Here is a 26,529-nt window from a genome sequence, read left to right as displayed (position 1 = left end):
CACGATCAGCAGGTGTCTGCCTCAGGTCCTGGAAGGTCACCGCACCACAGAGGCTAAGGCCCATCCTACAGCAGGGCTACAAGGCCAGCTGGCGATGCACTGTGGGCGAGGTGAGTCAGGTGTGTTCAGGGACACGGGTCAGGAGTCTCGCGCTTCAGAGACATGAAGCAGTTTTCACACCTCATTTCCTGAAAGGCAGACAACACAAACACGTGTTTCCCTCCGAGTGGTGACTACACTCTGGAGAAGGGCTGAGGCACGGGACATCACACAACGCTTTTAGAAACACACAACATCCATTATGTGAGGTTAAAGGGTAGAGGAGCAAAGAACAGAAAGGCTGTCATAGATTTCATGGTGATGAGAAGAACAGATTGTAGAATTGGTGCTATGAGACAGAGTAGATGGTGCTCCCCCAGTGGCCATAGTCTGAACTGCACCAGTGGAGGCCTGACTGTCTCTGTATCTCTTTTCTGAGCTGTCTCCCTCTCTGAGCTGTCTCCCTCTCTGAGCTGTGTGTAAAGATAGCAGGTGTTTCTGTATGTGCTGATGCACAGCAAAACTCTGAATCCATCCTGTTAGCATGGAAATGCCAACACACTGCTGCAGTTACCGCTTATTCATCCTCTAAACCAGGCACTGTACACACACACACACACACACACACAGATTCATTTCCCCTATTAATTGCAGTCAAGGGTGATTTTCGGGACGCTGAGATCTATAAAGTCCAAGTGCATTTGGTCCAATCATTTTAATTATGGCAATTATCTGGTCGTTATCTGTTCTGTTACTGCGTGTCTGTAGGCGGCCGTAGGGACAACTGAAGCCCCCTGGAACACAACCAACTGCCAGAGCAGCTGAAGAGCTTTGGCACGCAGGGGAACGTCCTGCAGGTCGGAGATTGTCCTCATCCTCCAGGTCGGAGAGCATCCTCGTCCACCAGGTAAGAGAGCATCCTCGTCCACCAGGTAAGAGAGTGTCCTCTTCCTACAGGTAAGAGATCGTACTCGTCCTCCAAGTAAGAGAGCGTCCTCGTCCTCCAAGTAAGAGAGCGTCCTCGTCTTCCAGGTAAGAAAGCGTCTTCGTCCACCAGGTAGGAGAGTGTCCTCGTCCTACAGGTAAGAGATCGTCCTCGTCCTCCAAGTAAGAGAGCGTCCTCGTCTTCCAGGTAAGAAAGCGTCCTCGTCCACCAGGTAGGAGAGCATCCTCATTCTCCAGGTAGGGGGGCGTCCTTCAGGCAGGAGCAGAGAAGCATGGCGGGCACAAGTAGTCCGGTTCAACATGGCCTGCTGAGGCGAGCACTTTACCTCCACCCTCCCCACCTCCCTGTGGTGCCTGCAGCGCTACCAAGGGCTCCACCCAGGGGACGGATGAGGTGGTGTTTCCTGTAGGGCTCAGGACAGGGTGCACCACTACACCACCTCATCCATCCTCATATGGTTCTTCCCTCGTGTGTCGGGACATGCAGTGAAATAGATCATTCAAATAAATAAGCAAATAACAAAGGAATTGAACAAAACTTAAAACAGCTGCCAACCACTGAGCTCGGCTCCTTCGTGAGCAGCGTGGTCTCTGCTCCGAGATGTGTGCTTCGAATCATCAAATCCACAGAGGACTAGCAGCGCAGACATAGCAGGAAAACAAACCCCACGTCTAGACGGCCAGAACCTGGGGGCGAGACCAGCCGGAAGAGTGTGCGTTTGTGTGTGTGTGTGTGTGTGTGTGTGAGTGTGTGTGGTGTGTGTGTGTGTGTGTGAGTGTGAGTGTGTGTGTGTGTGTGTGTGAGTGTGAGTGTGTGTGTGTGTGTGTGTGTGTGTGTGTGTGTGTGTGTGTGTGTGTGTGTGTCCTGGGTCTCAGACTGCCCCTCTCCGCTGCAATGGGAGCCCCTAAACTCTACAGCATGACCAGTGGCCACAGCTGCCCGGAGGAGAAGCCAGACAGTAGCGTGACTGCACATGCTCTAGGGTTACAGGTTTCTCCCCAAGCGTGGGAAGAACAGATCAGAAAAGCGTTGGGCAGGAAGAAGGGCTAATATTACATGACATCATCCCACCAAACTGACTTGTATTTCTCCAAAAAATATTGAGTTTGTCTCTTTAATTGAGCCAAGATTTGACCCGACAAAACACAGACTTCTTCAGAGTTAGCTGAGCACAAAATGGATTTCACATACTTTTGTTAGTTTTATTTATTTATTTTTAATAAATATCTTTTGAAGCTGGTCTTATTTGGACCACAGCCTTCAGGTCTTTGAAGTGGTTAGAGATTTCAGAGGTTTAATGACACCAGAGAGAAACTAATCTGCTGTTAATCACAGTATTAGCTTCAGCTGCTGTTGGGAGAGTGGACACTGTGGGCGTGCTGAAGGGGAGGGGCCTTCTCTGGGCAGCTGCCCCCCCACCAATCACAGTGCTGAATCTCCCACCCGTCAAAAGCGTCTGATCCCGTGGGAGGAAGAAGGATGAGGTCCTTTCAGACGCTGCCTTTTCGGGACTTGGACAAGTAGATTTCCAATGGACTTCATTATACTTCCATCAAAGCAGTTAATGCAAATGAATTCAGCGAGTCTGCCGGTTCATCACTAATGGCGTTCCTCATCTTGCTGAAGCTGGAACGCAATAATAGCCCTGTGGGCTATTTTCACCCCCCCCCCCCCTTTCAATCCCAGCTTCCCCAGGGCTGCCTTGTGATGATGCAATTACATCAACGAGCTTCACTCTCTGTGGGCAGCTTTGTTATGGGGTCACGCCCTGGTCCGAACAGCCAATCAGACAATTGAACTGAAGCCCAGGACAGGCTTGCGTGCGTGCGTGCAGGACATTTCTAGCATGGACCCGTCCATCCTCCACGTAGCGGGACGAAGGACTTCACTTACAGCACTTTTTACTTGTCCCCTGCTGGACATAAAAGAGGGGGTTTGCTGACAGGTCTGCTGAAATGACACGTCATCATTTCCCCAACAGCCTGGTAGCCTGTGCTCCCTCAGGTCCAATAGGAGAAAATAGGGCCCCTGAGAGTCGTCAGGCTGAGCTGAAGGTGATCGTGGCGGTCAGGGGTCAGTTGCACAGATCTACTTCATGGTCTGATTTAAAGTCCCTTAGCACTTTTTTTTTACTAAGCATGAAACAAAAACATATGAGAGAGAGAGAGGGTGAGTGTGTGAGAGAGAGTCAGAAAATGCTTGAAAAATGTGTTGAAATACCCAGTGCAGGTTTGTGTGTTACATGCTGGTGTCAGTACCAAGCTCCGTTACTTAGCACCATAGAAAGAGAGGGGGGGGGGGGTGAGGCATGTTCAAGAAGCAGCCCTTCTTCTGGGTTATGTATTATATATTATATTTTATTATTATGCTGAGCCAGTGTCCTTGTTGGAGCTGATCACTAAAAATTCCACCCCACAAATGGACCAATGGGGAGAGACAATAGTTTGCCCCTGTAACGTGGCCAAACACGTCCCCTAATGAATAAGGCATATTCAAGCTTAAAATTGACAGACGGCAGCTACTCAGGCATTTTGTGAATGGTTTTTTCAAGCCTTCACAAGCTGCAGTCTTATTTTGTGAGATCATGTCTGTAAAGGTACATTTCCCACATGTTCCCATTTTATATGTTGGATTAGAATGAAAATTAGTTGTGCATAATTAGACATGAAACCCATGTACTGCCTACTGGCTAGATATCAGGGCAATTAGCATATTTCTCTCCATTTTGATTCAAGTCTAATTGAATTACATATTGGTTGAAGGTGCGTGGCTGGTAATTAGTTGGCATTGTGTTATGTAGCATTGCTGCTGTTAAACAGCTTACAGTGGCTGGAATCAAGAGGTGGAGTCAGGAGGCGGAGCCAGAAGGCGGAGACAGACACCGCCCTTGGCTGAAAGAGCAACTCCACCAAACAGAACTACTGCAGTTGGGTCAAACAGCAGCAGAGAGAGAAAACCCAGCAGGGCTTCTCTCCCGTACAGTGGGTAAGGGTGTGTGAATAGGCCTCTGTGGTCCTGGGAGTCTTTTGGACAGATGAGACAAAGATTACCCAGTGCAAAAATTATGGAAATTTAATTACAGCCGATATTAAAACTTAAAATCACTGATTCATCAAATCTAATATGCTGAAGTACAAAGGGAAACTTAAAACAAACTCCTTCCTCTTGATCACTTCCCCCCTCTTTCTCCTCCTCTCCCCCTGTCCTTTAATGTCAGTGATAGAGCGCCCCCTGTCTGCAGGTACGTATGCAGTCCTTCAAAGAGCACAGACCAGCTGGGAGCCAGGCTAGGACAGTGGTACTGCTGCTTTCTGTACAGGCAAGGGGGTTCTGACAGCAGCTGCAGGGCAGGCCACAGCAGGACCCGTCTGTCTGAGTCTCCTAACAGGCCAGGCGGTCTCTATGCAGCCCTCCACTCAGAAGGCTTCAGTGGTCAGCCTTGTGAAGGAGACCGTCTGGACATTTTTGTAAATGCAGCATAAAATTAGAAGAAACAGAAACTGGCACGAAGGCAAAATCGGCTGCTAATTAGAATATTAATCATAATTCTTTTAAAGCTCCCAAGGTCACATGCAGAGGGATCATTTGCGCGTTTCTGTTCCCATTCATCTAGCTGAGCATTGTGGGTAAGCAGTTCTACTGTAAATGGAGTTCAAGACGATGAAACGAGGAGCTGGCTGAGGAGAGGAGGAGTTTACCACCTTCACTCAGGGAGGGAAATAAAAGAGCAGAGCACCAAAGTCAGACTCGGGCTTGACAACAGAAATCGAACCACATGCCTGGAGAACGACTTTCAAACCGACAGCTTCTGAGAGAGCGCTGACACAGGCTGAGCAGAAACGGTGACAGGAAAAGAGAGAGAGAGAGACAGACAGAGGAAGAACAGAGACAGAGAGAAAGAGAGAGGGATATAGGAAAAACAGACAAAGAGAAAGAGAGAGGACAGGGAGAGAGGGATAGTGGAAGAATAGAGAGAGGGATAGAGGAAGAACAGAGAGACAGGATAGAGAGAGGGACAGAGAGAGAAAGAGAGGGCAGAGGGACAGATATAGATTGAGAGGAATAGAGGAAGGAGAGAGAGAGGTATAGAGGAAGGACAGAGAGAGAGAGAGAGAGAGAGAGAGAGAGAGAGAAAGATAGAGGAAGGAGAGGGGGGTAGAGGAAGGACAGAGAGAGAGCGAAGGTGAACGGGTCTTGTATTTTCTGTTAAGTCTTTTTTGCCCGGCAAACGAGACCTACCCCGTAGAACAGTGAGGCGTGTGGTGGCACTAATCTCGCCCACACTGTTGGAGGCCACACATTCATAAATGGCTTCATCTCTTGGCGTTCTGAGCGGCTGGATTCTCAGGACGGAGCCAGAGCCATCGTCGAACTCTATCACCTGCAGGGGCGAGAGACAGAATATGTTACGGGAGTTTTTTTGTTCACAGTTGACGAGGCGAAACAGTGCACAGGCACGCACACACAGACCCACACAGACACACACACAGACACACGGACACGTCCTAACACACTGCAGACTAGGAGAGACTCTGAAGTGACGACACACGGTGGCTCAGCTCAGGGACTATCCATTTCCTCACAGTGCAGTTAGGCTCGTCAGTCGGGAACAGCTGCACAATTAGGGGGGTGGAGTCAGGATTTACAATGGACATAAACATTCAGTGAGAGGGTTGGGGGAGGGGCCTTTTTTTTCAAGAGGATCGATATATTTGGGGACCTTACACAACCAATCGTAGGAAGTTCTCGACAAATTGCAGACAGGGCTTGACATTTTGGGAATGACAGGGTTTTCGATTTGTGTAAAGTGTTCTGTGAATGTTCCTTCTGCCTTTGTGGCTCTATTGTTAAAATGTGTACAATCTGTGATTCTGAAGAATAACTTTCCATCAGCCAATGGGAGAACCTGCTTGGCCACCGTACTTTAAGAATGGGAAAGTTGCTCCACTGTCTAATGGTTGGAGTCTCGAGCTCGTTAATATATTGGCCATGCCCCGATCTTAAAGCCAACGGACACAAACTGGAGTACGCCATTCCTACAGCGCGGACACTGATGGGGGAAGACAGGCACGAACACAGCTGAATGACACGCCAAGAACCGAGACGAGACATTTGGTTTAGTGTAACTCGGGGCTCGTACGAAAGACAAGACGTGCCTCGTTTGGACGGACGACACACACAGTACGTTCACAAACACGGCGGCTCCTCCACAGCTGTTGACACATGCTCAGAGTCGTATACTCACATTGGACAGAAAGTTCCTGGACAGTAACTCAGTTTCACAGGCTTAAATGCATTAAAAATAATAAAATCACGCAGTCCGGCTCCCCTCTAGCACATTCGCTCCCACACACAGCTGCGTGTGACCACGCAGACACACAAAGCCCGAGTGGGAATGGATCTCAGGTAAAGGTGCGTTTAGCCCATCCACACAGCGGCACGGAATGGCAAAGCTTCCTTGTACCTTTCCCGGGGGGGGGGGAAAGGAAGCGCGCAGGCAGGAAGTCGCTGGGCTTCTGAAAGGAAGTGAGTTTAAGGCGGATGGCGGCGGTGTAAGCGTGACACAGCTCGTGCGTGCCATGGCGCTAGCGTCATCACAGGTGTTAGCGTTAGCATAGGCGCAGCTTGTGCATGCTGACAGGGCGCTAGTGTTAGCGCAGCTCATGCCGTGATGCTAGGGTGCTAGCGTTAGCATGCAGCACGTGTAGCCACTCTAGAGCAAAGGACTCTGATAAGATTAAATGTGAGGTGGTGTGGGACAGGGACCCCCACCCATCAGACCAGCTCTGGGTCGGCCACGCGCTGACGACGCCAACGCTGTACCACGCGCATTAATGGAAATCTTATCAGTGTCCTGGTATGATGGGTCGCTTTATTGCGGTTAATGAAAGACTGAAAGGAACGAATCAAACGGATACAGGCAAATAAAAAGCGAAGTCATGTGACTGGTGTGCAAAAAAAAAAAAAAAGAGGACATGGGAACCAGTGAACAGCCAAGCTGAAGGGGCTATGAAATGTCACAGCTTTCAAACCAAAGATTTTTCTTGCTACCATACATTACAATGACTTCTGCGCATACAATTTCTAAAATGACGTTAGTAACCATGCAAGTTGTTGGGACATCGAAAGTGGTTAAAGGCAAAAACGTGTTAATACGCAGGTGTAGAATGTGATTAGCATGATTAGCACCACCGAGGTTAGCATGAAAGGACCAGACACTTTATGGGTTGTTGTTCATTCACTTTGTCGAGCATTTTACATCAGAACAATAGACCTAATACCTCAAAGCGCTGGTTGCTCACTCTCTTCCCCTTCTTGTTCCACACGATCTTGGGGCGCGGTTCACCAGACGCCTGGCAGATGAAGGAGGCTACGCCACCTTGCACTCCTATCTGATCGTTGGGGGTTCGTAAAAACTTTGGCGGTGCTGAAACACAAAAGGGGACAGGAGACGGTGGTGTAAGCGTGGCAGTGTGCAGAAGGGAATGCCTTTTTTTTATCACTCCTTTATGGTTGTCCCTTTATCATGGCCAGCACTAAAAGAATCAGTCGCTGTTCTGCTGTTAGAAGCACTTTTACTCTCATTGTTAAGAGGATTAACCTCCCTTTCCCCTCATGGCACGATGGATCGGCTAAAGGACAGAAACAATTGACCAGAAAAATTCTGGGGGAAAAAAAAAAGTAAAGAGAGAAGATGCGATCAACCGAAGTGTAAATCAACACTTAATCCCTCTTTTATTCTGTAAGAGAAGGACAATCACAGCTGGGGTCATAGCATGGGATTATGGAGTGATGGGATAGAAAGAGAGAGAGAGACCGAGAGGTAGAGGGAGAGACAGAGGTGAGGGAAAGTGAGAGAGAGAGAGAGAGAGAGAGAGAGAGAGAGAGAGAGAGAAAAGGCATAAAAAATCTTTTTAGGTCTTCCTCTTAGCTGTTAATGACTGTAATGACTTCAGAAATGCAGCGTTGATAATTGATAACTGCAAAAAGATAAAAATAATATGGTGGTAGAGATCATGGCTGTGTCCTTTTTGTAGGGAGCACCAAACATTTATTTTTATTGGAGTGAAAAATGTGTCCGGTCGCTAGCCAAATGAGCTGAACATGCTTCCCCTTCACAATGAACTGTCTTCATACTGATCCTCACTGTTCATCACAGACACAGTGACCTTATGTCATAGTTACATAACCTGTTATAACCCATCATAACCCAAAAGTCACTGGAGTCAATTAGAACTACATAAATAGTTCTATTAACACTCGTGTGTTACACACTATAGTCTGGTCCAGCTAGGGAACCTTTCACCTTAAACGTTTCACTTTTTTTTTTTTACCTCTTACAGAAAATAGCCTTGAATTGAGGTCATTTGGATGAAATAAAAATCACCCTCAAATTCTAAATCAGACCTTTTACGCCGAAAAAGTAAATGCTGGTGAAGCCAGCCCCTCTGCCAGCGTGAACTAAAATCTCAGCACTTCTAAACCGCTTCTAAAACGCAGCTCTCAGTGGCGATCTGCGTGGTGGGCGGAGCCAGCGCTGTGGGCGGAGCCAGCATTTGGCTGGCGTGGTGTCGGAGTGACTCATTTCCTGCGCGCATGCTGGTGTCGCCTCGACTCCCCAGGGGTGGGACGTTGCTGTCCACTCCCTCCCTCCACGTCCCATTGATGCCAAAGCCCAATTTCACCAGGACCAGAGGAGAAATCGTGATTTACAGAGAGGAAAAAATTTAAAAAGCCCTATTCCAATGCCAGAAACATACACACACACACACACACTCACACACCCACTCATTCACACACACACACTCACACACAGATACACACACACACACACAGTCAAAGCCCTGCTACAACGGGGTGAACATAAGTAAGGCTACATGCATACAACTGCACCCAGTCTTTAGATTTACGTCACTGTACAAGAAAACTAGAACTGCACCCAGAACAAATGAGAAAGAGAGAGAGAGAGAGAGAGAGAGAGGTTAATTGTGAGGAAGAGAACAAGTAAGAAATGTAAACAGAGAGATGAAGAGGGGTGAGTGGGGCAGATAGAGAGGGAGAGAGGGAGAGAGGGAGCGAGGGATAATGTGTGGTACAGGAACAGCCCACCAGGTTGGTATGGAGAACTCGCTGTAGTGCGCACGATCTCCATAAGGACCATTAGCTCCCTGCTCACTACAGCCAACACGACCTGGGCCTCAGCCATTTAAGTCATCAGTCCCACAATGCACTCCACACTTTCATATTGTTGTAGCCAAAACAGTCCGAAACGTGTTGAATAAACATGTATAAACGTGCAGACTGAAAAAAAAAACTCCTCCACCAACCAGAAGCACAGGGCTAAATAAGAGTTGTGCAAACACCTACCTGACCCCACCCTCTCACCCTATGACATTTAAATCACTGTGTTGGTTTTGAATTGGAAAACAGTGAACCCAGTATGTATATGATAATAGATATGACTCAGTGCAAATCTCAACAATACACAGAGCAACTGAGTGTGTTTGCATATGTGTGTGTGTGTGTGTGTGTGTGTGTGTGTGTGTGTGTGTGTGTGTGTGCGTCAGTGCATCTAGCAGGGGTCATATATTAAATGGAAGGATTAGTGGATAATCGCAAAGACAGCAATAGAGGTAGAGAGAGACAGTGAGTTTGGGATAGAGAAAAATACAGAGATACAGAGCCTTATTATTATTATTATTATTATTATTATTATTATCAACACTAGTTATAGAGGTAGTAGTTGTAGTAACAATGATCACAGGAGTATTGTTGCAATTATATTATTATTGTTGTCATTGCTACTATTGGCAGGGCTTGCATTGATTTCTATTCTACATTTTGTTAAACATTTTAATTTCTTTATCAAAGCTGGGAAGACAAATGTGGATATTTGTCGGGCAAATAAAGCACCATTTAATGGAAGTAAATTGAATTGACATGGGGAGAAAATGAGTGTTTGGGTGAGAGACAAAGAGAGAGAGATAGAGAGTGAGGGAGAGAGACAGAAAGGGAGAGAGAGAGAGATAGAGAGTGAGGGAGAGAGACAGAAAGGGAGAGAGAGAGAGATAGAGAGTGAGGGAGAGAGACAGAAAGGGAGAGAGAGAGAGATAGAGAGTGAGGGAGAGAGACAGAAAGGGAGAGAGGGAGAGATAGAGAGTGAGGGAGAGAGACAGAAAGGGAGAGAGAGAGAGATAGAGAGTGAGGGAGAGAGACAGAAAGGGAGAGAGGGAGAGATAGAGAGTGAGGGAGAGAGACAGAAAGGGAGAGAGAGAGAGATAGAGAGTGAGGGAGAGAGACAGAAAGGGAGAGAGAGAGAGATAGAGAGTGAGGGAGAGAGACAGAAAGGGAGAGAGAGAGAGATAGAGAGTGAGGGAGAGAGACAGAAAGGGAGAGAGAGAGAGATAGAGAGTGAGGGAGAGAGACAGAAAGGGAGAGAGAGATATAGAGAGTGAGGGAGAGAGACAGAAAGGGAGAGAGAGAGATATAGAGAGTGAGGGAGAGAGACAGAAAGGGAGAGAGGGAGAGATAGAGAGTGAGAGAGAGAGACAGAAAGGGAGAGAGAGAGAGATAGAGAGAGAGGGAGAGAGTGAGGGAGAGAGACAGAAAGGGAGAGAGGGAGAGGGAGACTAAACTGGGATGGACAGCTGGTGGAGAGCAGTAAAAAAAAAAGCAGATAGATGAAAAAACTCATGTATACACACTCATGCACAATACACACATGTGTTTGCCCACACACACACACACACACACACACACACACACACACACACACACACACACACACACACACGATCATGACAGGTGAGCTTCCACTCTCTAATGTGTCACAGGATGAGACGCGGTACTGCTGACGTGTGTGTGTGTGCGCGCGCACACGCACGCATGTCGAGTCTCTCCACCCCTGCTGTGTCGCTGTCTGAGCAAGATGATGGGTAATTGATACGTCGTGGGTTTGTTTGCTCAAGAGTCAGCCATTGCGGCTCTAGCAGCTCCACTGCGTGGGCTGTGACAGACTGCTCTTGCACATGCTGCCACTGGTAGCAGAGGGGGCCACGGGAAACTGCACAATGGGAGATGATTGAGGCGTGACTGGGGGAAAATGGTGTTTTCATAGAGCCTACAGCAGCCGTTTTCAGCTCTTTGGCAGTGCCATCAATCAGGGAACGCACAGAGTGAGAAACACAATCACAGCCAGATTAACAATAGCCTTCCAATTACATACAGTCCAACGATATGCCATTTACTGGTTTTTCCTTGATAAAAATCTCTTGTGGAAAATATGTGCTTTCTTCTTCCAAAACCATTTTGGGCCAGCGGTGTGTGCTCGGCCCTCTGGAGGGACCGTACTGGCAGTGTCCTGATTTCACCACTGTCGGTTTTGAGACACACAACCCTGTCTAGTTTGTGGAATACTGGAGTGAAGCGTGATTCTAATAAGCGGTTTTCTTCTAACGACCAAACAGCTGGAGTGAATAGTGTGTGAGTCTGGGTTTTCTTTCTCCTTTTACATGTGGTCCAGGGATGATCCCACACCCAAATTACACGTGGCTGTGGAACTCACAATACCTGCCACCTTAAAGATGAACATCAGCAGAGTCTGCAGGCGGAGGACTGGTCTGAGTCTGGACTAAGACTGGTCTGAGACTGGTCTGGGCCTGGTCTGGGCCTGGTCTGAGACTGGTCTGGGCCTGGTCTGAGACTGGTCTGGGACTGGACTAAGACTGGTCTGGGACTGGACTAAGACTGGTCTGGGACTGGACTAAGACTGGTCTGGGCCTGGTCTAGGCCTGGTCTGAGACTGGACTAAGACTGGTCTGAGACTGGACTGAGACTGATATGGGATCAGATGAGACTGATTTCAAACAGGTATCAACAGGCATTTCAATGTCAATTATATTTGAATTCGGTTTGGGATAAAAAAAATAAGCTATTCTAATGACAATACTGTTTATATTAAAGAAGTTCAGAGAATCAGTGCTGTGTTTGGAATTCTGATCCTAGCATAGATTGGATGTCTGCACGCACTGCTAACGAGTGGACACAGCTAACGAGTTGATTCTGCTAACGAGTGGACACAGCTAACGAGTGGACCCTGCTAACGATTGGACTCTGGAAAGTCATGTGCCATCACTTGAATGTTGGTGTTTGATTTCTGGGAAAGAACCTTGAGGATATACGTTGAGCACATATAGGTCAGTAATAAAAGGCATCCCATGGTTTCAATCTATAAGTAGAACAGCAGTGTGTCACTACGGCGACCAGGGGATTATTGTGGAATCGGAGGAATTTGCAGATGACAGTTGAGTGTTGGTGAGACAGCTCTCTCTCTCGCTCTTACACACACACACACACACACACACACACACACACACACACACACACACACACACACACACACACACACACACACTTTCTCTCCCTATATCACTTTACTTCAAAGCACGTTTTTGCCCATCTGCAAATAACTTGAATGTTGGTAGGATGCCTTACTGATGGTGAACACCAATCAGGGTGAAATCAGCAGAGCATGAAAGCAGACATCAAAGATTGGCCTGTCACAAAATCTACACTAATGGTATTTATAGTCTCTGCTTAAAGGCTTATCGCTATGACAAGGGGAAAGACACTGTTTTAGCCTTATTTTAAACATGCTCTCTTTCCAAGAGAGGAAGGCAGAGAAAGAGCATGAGAATTTTTTTTAAAGACATGGGGAAAGAGAACACATAAGGGGCAGAGAGAAGTAGAGACAGAAAGCAAGGAAGAAAGAAGGGATAAAGAAAAATAATGGTGGTAGAGTGAGTGAAAGGTGAACAAAAGACTGCAGAGAAAAACACTGAGCAGGAAAGGAGGGAGAGAGAGAGGGAAAGAGAAACAGAGGGTGAGACAGATATAGAAAGGGAGAGTGACACAGAGAGACAGACAGAGAGAGAGAGAGAAAGAGAGAGAGCAAGAGGCAGAAAGGTAGGACTGGGAGAGAGAGTCAGAGAGAGAGAGAGACAGAGAGAAAGACAGGCAGAGAGAGAGACAGACTGAGAGATGAATGACCAGGCTGGGCGTGTCCCCGTGTGGAAGCGCTCTCTGTCTGGCTGCTCCACCTTTAATCTTCCTGCTCCAACATGCTGCCTCGGAGCGCGCTAATCCTCACCTACGCCCGCGGCCCCCAACAGATGAAGCGTGTAAACCCGGCGGAGGCTGAAGGGTGGTGCTAGTAGGGTGCAGCAGACCGCGGTGGTGTTGAGCCTAACGGAAAATGAACTTACGCTTTTGTCCCGTTTTCAACTGAACGTGGACCCAGACAGTGGAGGCCGACTGAAAATGTCTGCATACCAAACAGGGCTCATACTAGGCTAATACTGAGAGATACCAGAGATATTCAGAGATACCAGACAACAGTGAATCCAAACTAATACAAAGAGATACCCCACAGCACTGGGGAGACCAACATGCTAGTCAGCAGTGAATCCAGGATAATGCTGAGAGATACCAGACTAGCAAAACCAGACAAATGCTGAGAGATACATGACACTTGTGCAGAAAGCCCAGACTGAGTATCTGCAATTCAGATTGGACCCTACAATGAAGGTTCAATGTGATTGATATTACAGATCACCCTTTGTTTGTCTTTCTTTCTCTCTCTCCCTCTCTCAATCAGGTGACTGCAGGTGGCAGATCCAAGCGATGCAAAGCATCATGGGAGATTAACCCAGAATGAGTCTCACACTTCAGACATCTGCTAACCACAAACATGGAGTCCCACGCCTCTGCATTGACATCAGTCAGGGAAATCACTTCTCCTGTCTTTTCCTCTAAATCACTATTTTGTATACACCCACTTAACCAAACACACACACACACACACACACACACACACACACACACACACACACACACACACACACACACACACCCGTACCCACACAGCATTTCTGGATCTTATTAGGTGAAGTGAATTGCCCTGAGGAGTTCTAAACATGTCTACCACCTACTTACCCCAACATCAGAGTAAGATTAGGACAGCTTGCTGAATTGTGTGTGTGTGTGTGTGTGTGTGTGTGTGTGTGTGTGTGTGTGTGTGTGTGTGTGTGTGTGTGGGAGAAGGATAGAGCGTGCACTCACAGACGCATGTGTGTGTTTTTTAAATTAAGTAGCAGCTTTTAGCTAGTTGACTCTGGGCCTATGAATGCATGAATTATACACCAATACATCAGCTGGGCCGGGATCAGCCTGAACATAACAGAATATTAAGGCCTGTGTGTTTGAAACCCACCAGGACCCAGTGCCTCAGATTCTGACCCAAAACCAGCAGACAAGACCAGTTACAGCAAAGCAGCTGTGCTGTTAACATTCCCATCGCATCTCTTCCCCATCCCAGGACTCTTCTACTGGTACAGTACGGAGTCACAAAGCTCCATGATGAAATGATGGTATTCTTCCTTTTGTTAACCTTTCCTTTTTTTCTCCTACAAATAACAGTGACATGAGGTCAGAAAACACACGCTATTCTTCCTCTTAATCTCAGATCCTTTCTCTTCTCATCCCATCTGATCTCACCTCGTCCCATCGTTCTGAAAACACCTCTGATGATGTCCCCCAGTCTCGCCGATGATCCCAAGCGAGAAGCCTTCAGACACAACACCAGCAGACAGGTGTGTGTCGTGTGGGGGTGAAGCGTCTGAGTCCACACTCAGATAGCGTCACGCGGGTGGGAACACACACTCATGAAGCACGAGACATGGGATCCACATGCATCTGTGCACTCTGAAAAATTATTTGTACTATGAGCTGTACTATGATTTGTACTATGAGCTGTACTATGAGTTGTACTATGAGCGGTACTATGAGCGGTACTATGAGCTGTTCAGTTGACACAAGGCAGTCCAGACGCTTCCTTTTTAAACTAAAAACAATTTGTCGAGTATGACAGTTAAACGATAAAAATACAGTGTAAACCTGCCATGTAAACCTGTAAATAGTGTAAAGCTACAGTGCAAAGTCCACCTTTGGCAGATGGGCCGGCAAACGACGTGTCCAATGGTGTGTCCAATGGTGTGTCCAATGGTGTGTCCAATGGTGTGTCTGACAGTGTGTCTAATGGCAGGGAAGGGTGGAGTGAGGCCGAGGGGAGGCGTTTGAACGGAAGGTTCAACGTGCTCTGTTGTCATTAGCAGAGGCCTGCGGGAGGCTGCGTGGCCCGGATGGCTCTTAATTAGCAGATCCAAGATGGAGCAAAGCTTTCCTCACGAGTTTAAATATCAACGTTTCAGGTCATCAGTATTCCGAATGGCTGCCTCTTTCAAACCTGCATAGTAGCTGTTAAGCTTCCTCCCCTCCTCTCTTCCCCTCCTCCTCTCTCCCCCTCCCCTCTCTCTCCCCCCTCCCCTCTCTTCCCCTCCCCTCTCCTCCTCCTCTCTCCCCCTCCCCTCTCTCCCCCCCTCCCCTCTCTTCCCCTCCCCTCTCTTCCCCTCCTCCTCTCTCCCCCTCCCCTCTCTCTTCCCCTCCCCTCTCTCTTCCCCTCCTCCTCTCTTCCCCTCCTCCTCTCCTCCCCTCTCTTCCCCTCCCCTCTCTCCCCCTCCCCTCTCCTCCCCTCCTCCCTCTCTCCCCCTCCCCTCCTCCTCCCCTCCTCCTCTCTTCCCCTCCCCTCTCTCTTCCCCTCCCCTCTCTCTTCCCCTCCCCTCTCTCTTCCCCTCCTCCTCTCCTCCCCTCTCTTCCCCTCCCCTCTCTCCCCCTCCCCTCTCCTCCCCTCCTCCTCTCTTCCCCTCCCCTCCCCTCTCCTCCCCTCCTCCTCTCTCCTCCTCCCCTCCTCCTCCCCTCCTCCTCTCTCCCCCTCCCCTCTCTTCCCCTCTGAACAATTTTCACTCTTATGGCAAATAGCCGCTTAGCAGAAATATCCTTAATTAATAGTAGAAGCAAGTCATATTAATCTGTATTTTCAGTCAACAGGGTGAATAAAGAATAATAAAGAAAATAAAGAAAGCATAATAATGGAAAATTACCCCAGTATCACTCGTACAGTAACTCTGTAAGGACAGCTATAGAGAAGAGGACTTGTCTATGATGTTGGACAGGGGTCTTCTTTAAACTTCTACCACCACACTGTGCTGCTCCTTTATTAATGGCCACTGCCAGTAGGGGGGGCTGCTGAGGGGGAAGAGCTGTTGGCACTTTGGGGCCAGAGTGTAATTACTTATGGGCAACACTTGAAACAGCCCTGCAGGACATGGAGCGGCTGGGATGACCCACATCTTCATAGTCTGCCTGTCAGGCTTCTAACAGAATCCACAATCACCAGGCACACACCTCAAAGTACACACGCTCAATCTCATATACACACTACCAGTAACTTATTCATGCTTTGAACATCTTGTGTTCAAAAAGCAGACCACAAGTGGTCCACCGACTCACACAAAACCACCACCACCCCAACACATACACACACATAAAGCTATTTCAATTTTCTCTGCTCTTTGACTGGTAATGTACAGAGTCACTGACCTCTCTGCGTGAAACCTGTCCCAGTAGGGAATCACAGACCTCTCTGCGTGAAACCTGTCCCAGTAGGGAATCACAGACCTCTCTGTGTGAAACCTGTCCCAGTAGGGAATCACAGACCTCTCTGCGTGAAACCTGTCCCAGTAGGGAATCACAGACCTCTCTGCGTGAAACCTGTCCCAGTAGGGAATCACAGACCTCTCTGCGTGAAACCTGTCCCAGTAGGGAATCACAGACCTCTCTGCGTGAAACCTGTCCCAGTAGGGAATCACAGACCTCTCTGCGTGAAACCTGTCCCAGTAGGGAATCACAGACCTCTCTGCGTGAAACCTGTCCCAGTAGGGAATCACAGACCTCTCTGCGTGAAACCTGTCCCAGTAGGGAATCACAGACCTCTCTGTATGAAATCTGTACCCCTTCCTCTGCTCTACTGGTCATTTTCCATTTTCAAAGCAGATCAGAAAACACGGAGAAGACTTGGGCTTGTGTGCTAGTTCAGGGATGATTAAACTTGGTCATATGCACTAAGCAGGACATGGTAGTGGTCATGGAAGCTAATCAGATATTCTATTCAGGTCAGAAGTAAAATGTTCAGGTGACCAGGTTCCTAGTTACACACGTGGACAAAATTGTTGGTACCCCCTTGGTTAATGAAAGAAAAACCCACAATGGTCACAGAAATAACTTGAATCTGACTAAAGTAATAATAAATAAATGCTATGGAAATTAACCAATGAAAGTCAGACATTGCTTTTCAACCATGCTTCAACAGAATTATATAAAAAAAAAACCTCATGAAACAGACCTGGACAGAAATTATGGTACCCTTAATATTTTGTTGCACAACCTTTTGAGGCAAACACTGCAATCAAACGATTCCTGTATCTGTCAGTGAGACTTCTGCACCTTTCAGCAGGTATTTTGTCCCACTCCTCTTGAGCAAACTGTTCCAGTTGTCTCAGGTTTGACGGCCGCCTTTTCCAGACGGCATGTTTCAGCTCCTTCTAAAGATGCTCAACAGTATTTTAGTCAGGAGTCATAGATGGCCACTTCAGAATACTCCAATATTTTCTTCTTAGCCATTCTTGGGTGTTTTTAGCTGTGTGTTTTGGGTCATTATCCTGTTGCAATACCCATGACATGCGACTGAGACCAAGCTTTCCGACACTGGGCAGCACATTTCTCTAGAATTCCTCAATAGTCTTGAAATTTCATTGTACCTGCACAGATTCAAGACACCCTGTGTCAGACGCAGCAAAGCAGCCCACGAACATAACGGAGACTCCTCCGTGTTTCACAGTAGGGACAGTTCTTTCTTGATATGCTTAATTTCTCCATCTGTAAACATAGAGATGTGTGCCTTTGCAAAAATTTCATTTTTTGTCTTATCTGTCCATACGACATTCTCCCAGAAGCTTTGGGGCTTGTCAACATGTAGTTTGGCAAATTCCAGTCTGGCTTTTTTATGATTTGTTGTCAAGAATGGTGTCCTCCTTGGTTGTCCCTCGTTAAGTCCACTTTGGCTCAAACTATGATGGATGGTGCGATCTGACACTGATGTTCCTTGAGCTTGAAGTTCACCTTTAATCTCTTTAGAGGTTTTTCTGGGCTCTTTTGTTACCATTTGTATTATCCGTCTGTTTGATTTGTCATCAATTTCCTCCTGTGGCCACATCCAGGGAGGTTGGCTACAGTCCAAAGGATCTTAAATATCTGAATAATATGTGCAGCTGTAGCCAAGTCGAATTTTCATTTGTTAATTTTCATAGAATGTTTATTTATTATTACTTTGTCAGATTCAAGCTATTTCTGTGACCAATGTGGGTTTTTCTTTCATTAACCGAGGGGTACCATCAATTCTGTCCATGTGTTTAATCATCTTGACAGCATTACTCAGGTAGCAAAAACGTCCCAAGATATTATCCCAGGTCTCTGTGGTGTGTGTGGTTCGAGAGACAGCCAAGATCTCTGGGAGGCCGGAGGCCAGCGTGTGAGAATTCACTGGCATGGTGCTCTGCGTGAAAGTGGAGCTTCACGCAGAAGCTCAATGACCACCGCCTTTCTGAGCAGGAATAAAATGCACCACCAGCACCACCATTTCCTACTAATCATGCACTTGTGTGTATGTGTGTGTGTGTGTGTGTGTGGCTGCTCAAAGATCTGCCAGGATTTGGAGTTGGTAAACAACACCCACAATGAGAGCAGCTCTGGTGCTATTGTGTGTGCTGCTGTTGCCTAGCCCGCTGGTTCTGGTCCCACTTGTTTTCCTTGAAGGAACCGATAAGCAGCTCTAATTGCGAAGCTTCTCCGCGCTAGTTCATTATCTGATAGGACACACAGAGGGAGAGGAACGTGAATGCAGTGGAAGGTTCATCTGCTCACTCACACACACATTCAAACACACACAATCACTAGTGGAATATACATAAATAATGCAACATGTTACATAGACATTTCTAATAGTAGTCTATTGTATTTTAAGTCCATGGCCAGCAGGTTTTATGAATGAACTTTCTAGCTGGGCTGAACAGGAAAGGATCACTGAAAAAGGATCTCGCACATATATTTTATAACAAACAAAACTCTGAGAAAATATGCACATGCAGCATGCCATACCAAGAGTGTGAGATGGTTTGTGAGTGTGTGAGATGGTGAGTGGGTGTGTGACATGGCAGGTGAGTGTGTGAGATGGTTTGTGAGTGGTGTGAGATGGTGGGGGAGTGTGTGAGATGGTGTGTGAGATGGCAGGTGAGTGTGTAAGATGGTGGATGAGTGTGTGAGATGGCGGGTGAGTGTGTGAGATGGCGGGGTGAGTGTGTGAGATGGCGGGTGAGTATGGTGATATGGTAAGGTGAGTGTGTGAGATGGTGGGTGAGTGTGTGAGATGGTAGTTGAGTGTGTGAGATGGCAGGTGAGTGTGTGAGATGGCAGGTGAGTGTGTGAGGATGGTGGGTGAGATGGTGGCGTGAGTGTGTGAGATGGTGGGTGAGATGGTTTGTGAGTGTGTGAGATGGTGGGTGAGATGGTTTGTGAGTGTGTGAGATGGCGGGTGAGTGTGTGAGATGGTGTGTGAGATGGTTTGTGAGTGTGTGAGATGGCGGGTGAAGTGTGTGAGATAGTGTGTGAGATGGTTGGTGAGTGTGTGAGATGGCGGGTGAGTGTGTGAGATGGTGGTGTGAGTGTGTGAGATGGTGTGTGAGATGGTAGGTGAGTGTGTGAGATGGTGGGTGAGATGGTTTGTGAGTGTGTGAGATGGCCGGGTGAGTGTGTGAGATGGTGTGTGAGATGGCGGGGTGAGTGTGTGAGATGGTAGGTGAGTGTGTGAGATGGTGGGTGAGATGGTTTGTGAGTGTGTGAATGGCGGGTGAGTGTGTGAGATGGTGGGTGAGTGTGTGAGATGGTGTATGAGATGGTGGGTGAGATGGTTTGTGAGTGTGTGAGATGGCGGGTGAGTGTGTGAGATGGTGTGTGAGATGGTGGGCGAGAGTGTGAGATGGTGGGCGAGTGTGTGAGATGGTGGGTGAGATGGTTTGTGAGTGTGTGAGATGGTGGGTGAGATGGTTTGTGAGTGTGTGAGATGGCGGGTGAGTGTGTGAGATGGTGTGTGAGATGGTTTGTGAGTGTGTGAGATGGCGGGTGAGTGTGTGAGATAGTGTGTGAGATGGTTGGTGAGTGTGTGAGATGGCGGGTGAGTGTGTGAGATGGTGGGTGAGTGTGTGAGATGGTAGTTGAGTGTGTGAGATGGCAGGTGAGTGTGTGAGATGGCAGGTGAGTGTGTGAGATGGTGGGTGAGATGGTGGGTGAGTGTGTGAGATGGTGGGTGAGATGGTTTGTGAGTGTGTGAGATGGTGGGTGAGATGGTTTGTGAGTGTGTGAGATGGCGGGTGAGTGTGTGAGATGGTGTGTGAGATGGTTTGTGAGTGTGTGAGATGGCGGGTGAGTGTGTGAGATAGTGTGTGAGATGGTTGGTGAGTGTGTGAGATGGCGGGGTGAGTGTGTGAGATGGTGGGTGAGTGTGTGAGATGGTGTGTGAGATGGTAGGTGAGTGTGTGAGATGGTGGGTGAGATGGTTTGTGAGTGTGTGAGATGGCGGGTGAGTGTGTGAGATGGTGTGTGAGATGGCGGGTGAGTGTGTGAGATGGTAGGTGAGTGTGTGAGATGGTGGGTGAGATGGTTTGTGAGTGTGTGAGATGGCGGGGTGAGTGTGTGAGATGGTGGGTGAGTGTGTGAGATGGTGTATGAGATGGTGGGTGAGATGGTTTGTGAGTGTGTGAGATGGCGGGTGAGTGTGTGAGATGGTGTATGAGATGGTGTGTGAGATGGTTTGTGAGTGTGTGAGATGGCGGGTGAGTGTGTGAGATGGTGTGTGAGATGGTGGGCGAGAGTGTGAGATGGTGGGCGAGTGTGTGAGATGGTGGGCGAGTGTGTGAGATGGTGGGTGAGTGTGTGAGATGGTGTGTGAGATGGTAGGTGAGTGTGTGAGATGGTGGGTGAGATGGTGTGTGAGTGTGTGAGATGGCGGGTGAGTGTGTGAGATGGCGGGTGAGATGGCAGGTGAGTGTGTGAGATGGTAGGTGAGTGTGTGAGATGGTGGGTGTGTGTGAGAGATGGTGTGTGTGTCTGAGATAGTGTGTGAGATGGTAGGTGAGTGTGTGAGATGGTAGGTGAGTGTGTGAGATGGTGGGTGTGTGTGAGAGATGGCGGGGTGAGTGTGAGATTGTGTGTGAGATGGTAGGTGAGTGTGTGAGATGGTAGGTGTGTGTGAGAGATGGCGGGTGAGTGTGAGAGATGGCGGGTGAGTGTGAGAGATGGCGGGTGAGTGTGAGATTGTGTGTGAGATGGTAGGTGAGTGTGTGAGATGGTAGGTGTGTGTGAGATGGTGGGTGTGTGTGAGAGATGGCGGGTGAGTGTGAGAGATGGCGGGTGAGTGTGAGATTGTGTGTGAGATGGTAGGTGAGTGTGTGAGATGGCGGGTGAATGTGTGAAATAGTAGGTGAGTGTGTGAGACAGTGTGTAAGATGGTGTGTGTGAGATGGGTGTGTGAGATGGTGAGTGTGTGACCTTTTCCACAACACTAATTTAATGGACGCAGAAAGAACCTACTGGACCACTGCTGCCCAGACCAGGACATGGGGCAATGCTTACTACTGTGTGTGTGTGTGTGTGTGTGTCATTACCATACACACTTTATATTACAACCACACCATTACCATACACACTTTATATTACAACCACACCATTACCATACACACTTTACGCGTCCTCATCTTCACTGCCTTCTATCACAAACGCTCAATACTGCCCACCTCACCATATATCTTCTTATATATACTCTCATATATTGTAATATACTCTAGGAACATACTGAGCCTCCAGTTTATTGCCTGGTTCCTTTTTCATACTTTTATATTGTTTTGTCTTAATGCTGAATCAGAGTAAATGAGACAGTAAATCGCTTTATCTCTTGATTTCCAGTCCATGAACAGCAAATTGTCAGCCTTTCTGCCTCTGTATTGTGTGTGTGTGTGTGTGTGTGTGTGTGTGTGTGTGTGTGTGTGTGTGTTAATCCCCCAGCCTAAGGGGGACCTCTGCTATAATCATGCTAGCATGTGTAATTGGCCTCCACTGATGATGGTTAAAGACAGCCTGTCCCCACCAACACACAAACAAGAGTGCTGAACAGAAGGGGGCTGAGTGTATTAAAGCCCAGTGATGACCTTCTGAAACACACACACACGCACACGCACACACGCACACGCACACACACACTTTGATTCATGTCCTAACTGTCTAAGTGTTAGTTATCACTGTATGGAAACCATACGCCAATTGAAACAGTCCAGGTCATGACCACTGTATGACTGCAGAAGAAATACGAGTGTGTGTGTGTGTGTTTGTGTGCGAGCGCATTTGCGTGTATATATGTGTCACAGGCACGTTATGTTGGGGGTAAAATGCTTAAGGATTTCACTTTTAAAGATGCTTTAAGAGTACACGAAGAGAACAAGAAATGACCCACATAAACACTGCAGCTCAAAATACTTACTGTTAAGTACAATACACACTTAACACACGTAATACACACAATACACACTTAATACACACATGTAATACACTCTTAATACTTCTCCAGCTTTTCTCAAATTGACCTGAACTAATTACAGTACATCTGCAGTGAATTCAACTCTCTCTGGTCACTAAAGATCCTTGCAATTTAATGGCTTAGGAAAAGTTTGTAGCAGTTTGGGTAAAATTATTGTTTCTGGCCAGAGAGAGAGAGAGGGAGAGAGAGAGAAAGAGAGAGAGAGAAGAGAGAGAGAGAGAGAGAGAGAGAGAGAGAGAGAGAGAGAGAGAGAGAGAGAGAGAGGGAGAGTGAGAAAAAGTGTGTGACATAAAAACTGGAAAATAATATTGAACCTCAGGGGGCCTCATTAAAATGAAATGAGGGGAAAGTGGTTGGATTAATCTACAGACTGGTAAAGATAACATCACCAGATTGTTCTAGTGTGTATTCCTTGTGCACGATTGTGAGTGTTTGTATGCTGTTTCTGTGTAATACAAAATTATCTGAACTGCAGATGCCAGAATTACTTTGTTTTTGCATATTCATCAACATGCACACACCACACACACACACACACACACACAGAAAAAGTCTTGGTGTCCAGCACCCTGATCTACACACAAAGCAAACAGCCTTTAGTGGCTGTAATTTGGTGGTGCTATGTTGTGTGAAAAACAAAATGACTATAAGCGCGCGTGCACACACACACACACACACACACACACACACACACACACACACACACCCAAGCGCCAACTGTAAACACCTTCAGAGATGCCATGTTTTTTAGTATTGTGTGTATTGTTTGGTCATTATAGGTTTTTAGACACACACCAATAAACTTACACAATTGCAGTTTATGCAGGGATAATATATGAATAGGAAACACATGATACACTCTTCACCAACTACTACTGTACTCACCTGGCAGGTAACCTGTCTGTCCTCACCTGGCAGGTAACCTGTCTGTCTTCACCTGGTAGGTAACCTGTCTGTCTTCACCTGGCAGGTAACCTGTCTCTCCTCCGCTCCAGTTATGAGGATTCACTTTAGCAAGCTCCCCAGAGCAACCTGCTTCTCAGCGGCTCAGTGCCGGTGTGTTTAAAGAGGCGGCCGTGGCCTTGTGCACCATAATGGGAGAAAGCAAGACCTCGCCCTTCACAAATATTTACCCCATTAAGAAGGAGTAGAAAAGAGAGGAGGGGCAGAAAATGAGAGGAAGCAAAAGAAGAAGAGAAATGGAGAGAGGGAGAGATGTACCCATCCCAGTCTAACAGGCTGTGTAAAAGAAACGTTTATCAAACGGCTGCGCACAGGTGTTTCAGCCTGAATGCACTAACAGACTGAGCGTAAACACCAGGTGAATGAAAGTGCGGTGTGCTCTCATCGGATAATACACTCCATATATTGACAATCTTGGGAATGATATTATACAGAAATGCTGCTTTGTTTCTGAGCAGAGAATGCCATAGAGAGAGAGAGCAAGCACACACACACATGTGTGTGTGTGTGTGTGTGTGTGTGTTGGAGACAGTGAGATATGATGGTTTACATTGTTGCTGGCGGACTGGATGAGTGCGGGGTCACTGGGTTAAAGACTGATATGTCTTATCCATTCTGTTACACTGGGGAAAACCTTCATGAAAATTCTACAAAAGAACTGCATACAAACTATCAGCCTAAAACAACTCTGTCCCCCCCTCGCTGTCTTTCTGCTTTTCTTTCTCTCTCTCTCTATCTCTGTCCCTCTCTCTCCCCCTCTCTGTGTCCCTCTCTTGCTCTCTCTGTCCCTCCCTCTCCCTCTCTCTCTCTCTCTGTCCCTCCCTCTCTCTCTCTCTCTCTCTGTCCCTCTCTCTCTCTCTCTCTGTCCCTCTCTCTCTCTCTCTCTGTCCCTCTCTCTCTCTCCCCCTCTCTCTCTCTCCCCCTCTCTCTGTCCCCCTCTCTCTCTCCCTCTCTCTCTCCCTCCCTCTCTCTCTCTCTCTCTGTCCCTCCCTCTCCCTCTCTCTCTCCCTCTCTCTCTCTCTCTCTCTGTCCCTCTCTCTCTCTCTCTGTCCCTCTCTCTCTCTCTCTCTGTCCCTCTCTCTCTCTCTCTCTCCCCCCTCTCTCTGCATTCATATTCAGTCATTCTCTTGTCACTCTGAGAGATCATCTTCAGAGGAGACACCAGGCTCGTCACTTATTTTGGATACCAACATATTTCCTAACCACACACACACACACACACACACACACACACCACACACCACACACACACACACACACACACACACACACACACACACACACACACACTTGCCACCACACTAACACAACTCCCAACACACACACACACACACACACACACGCACACACACACACCACACACACACACACACACCACACACACACACAACACACACACACACACACACTTGCCACCACACTAACACAACTCCCAACACACACACACACACACACGCACACACACACACACACACACACACACAATATCTTTCACAATATTCCAAAACAAGGAAAAAAAACTATTTAAGTGTGACTAAAACAAGCGATGAATAATTCACCAAAAGCAGAGCGGATCTGTGGAGAGGAGCCAGGCATACTCTACAGACGTGGGCCTCCCACACCCAGATCTCCTTCCTCGGGGTAACACGCCACAGGAACGTACCCCATCTTACCATGTGCCTTTGGGCTTGGATGAAGCAGCATGCTGTCTCCCTGCTGTATGGAGATGTTTGTCAGGTCTGCTAAAGTGTGTGTGGAACACAAGTTCAGTCAGTCAGAGAGAAGCCTACTCTCTGGTACTGATGCGGTGCTGTACTGGTGCGGTGCTGTACTGGTGTGTTGCTGTACTGGTACGGTGCGGTGGTGTACTGGTGTGGTGCTGTACTGGTACGGTGCTGTACTGGTGCGGTGCTGTACTGGTACGGAGCGGTGGTGTACTGGTGTGGTGCTGTACTGGTGCGCTGCTGTACTGGTGCGCTGCTGTACTGGTGTGGTGCTGTACTGGTGCGGTGCTGTACTGGTGTGCTGCTGTACTGGTACGGTGAGGTGGTGTACTGGTGCGGTGCTGTACTGGTGTGGTGCTGTACTGGTGCGGTGCTGTACTGGTACGGTGCGGTGCTGTACTGGTACGGAGCGGTGGTGTACTGGTGTGGTGCTGTACTGGTACGGAGCGGTGGTGTACTGATGTGGTGCTGTACTGGTGTGGTGCTGTACTGGTGCGGTGCTGTACTGGTGCGGTGCTGTACTGGTACGGAGCGGTGCTGTACTGGTGTGGTGCTGTACTGGTGCGGTGGTGTACTGGTGTGGTGCTGTACTGGTGCGGTGCTGTACTGGTGCGGTGCGGTGGTGTACTGGTGCGGTGCTGTACTGGTACGGAGCGGTGGTGTACTGGTGCGGTGCTGTACTGGTGTGCTGCTGTACTGGTGCGGTGAGGTGGTGTACTGGTGCGGTGCTGTACTGGTGCGGTGCTGTACTGGTGCGGTGCTGTACTGGTACGGTGCTGTACTGGTACGGTGCTGTACTGGTGCGGTGCTGTACTGGTGTGCTGCTGTACTGGTGCGGTGGTGTACTGGTGCGGTGCGGTGGTGTACTGGTGCGGTGCTGTACTTGTGCGGTGCTGTACTGGTGTGGTGCTGTACTGGTACGGTGCTGTACTGGTGCGGTGCTGTACTGGTGTGGTGCTGTACTGGTACGGTGCTGTACTGGTGTGGTGCTGTACTGGTGTGGTGCTGTACTGGAGCGGTGCTGTACTGGTACGGTGCTGTACTGGTGTGGTGGTGGTACTGGTGCGGTGCTGTACTGGTGCGGTGCTGTACTGGTGCGGTGCTGTACTGGTACGGTGCGGTGGTGTACTGGTGCGGTGCTGTACTGGTGTGGTGGTGGTACTGGTGTGGTGCTGTACTGGTGCGGTGCTGTACTGGTACGGTGCTGTACTGGTACGGTGCTGTACTGGTGCGGTGCTGTACTGGTGCGGTGCTGTACTGGT

General features: G+C 48.1%; 1 protein-coding gene across 26 annotated transcripts in view; it reads right to left on the bottom strand.

Annotated features, from left to right (window-relative positions):
* ptprda (protein tyrosine phosphatase receptor type Da) overlaps nucleotides 1-26,529 on the bottom strand; it is a 256,218-nt gene that overhangs the window by 78,615 nt on the left and 151,074 nt on the right. For 14 of the 26 annotated variants that reach the window (XM_076993052.1, XM_076993051.1, XM_076993062.1 and 11 more), the window contains 2 exons: nucleotides 7,264-7,412; nucleotides 5,225-5,366 (listed from right to left, as the gene is read on the bottom strand). In XM_076993052.1, the coding sequence (XP_076849167.1) occupies nucleotides 5,225-5,366; nucleotides 7,264-7,412 (291 nt within the window). The remainder of the gene's footprint in view (nucleotides 1-5,224; nucleotides 5,367-7,263; nucleotides 7,413-26,529) is intronic. The other 12 variants (XM_076993056.1, XM_076993073.1, XM_076993072.1 and 9 more) reach the window with 1 other exon arrangement.

Source organism: Brachyhypopomus gauderio, unplaced genomic scaffold (assembly GCF_052324685.1).
Source record: "Brachyhypopomus gauderio isolate BG-103 unplaced genomic scaffold, BGAUD_0.2 sc103, whole genome shotgun sequence".
NCBI lineage: Eukaryota > Metazoa > Chordata > Actinopteri > Gymnotiformes > Hypopomidae > Brachyhypopomus > Brachyhypopomus gauderio.
This window is presented reverse-complemented; position numbering and strand designations above follow the sequence as displayed.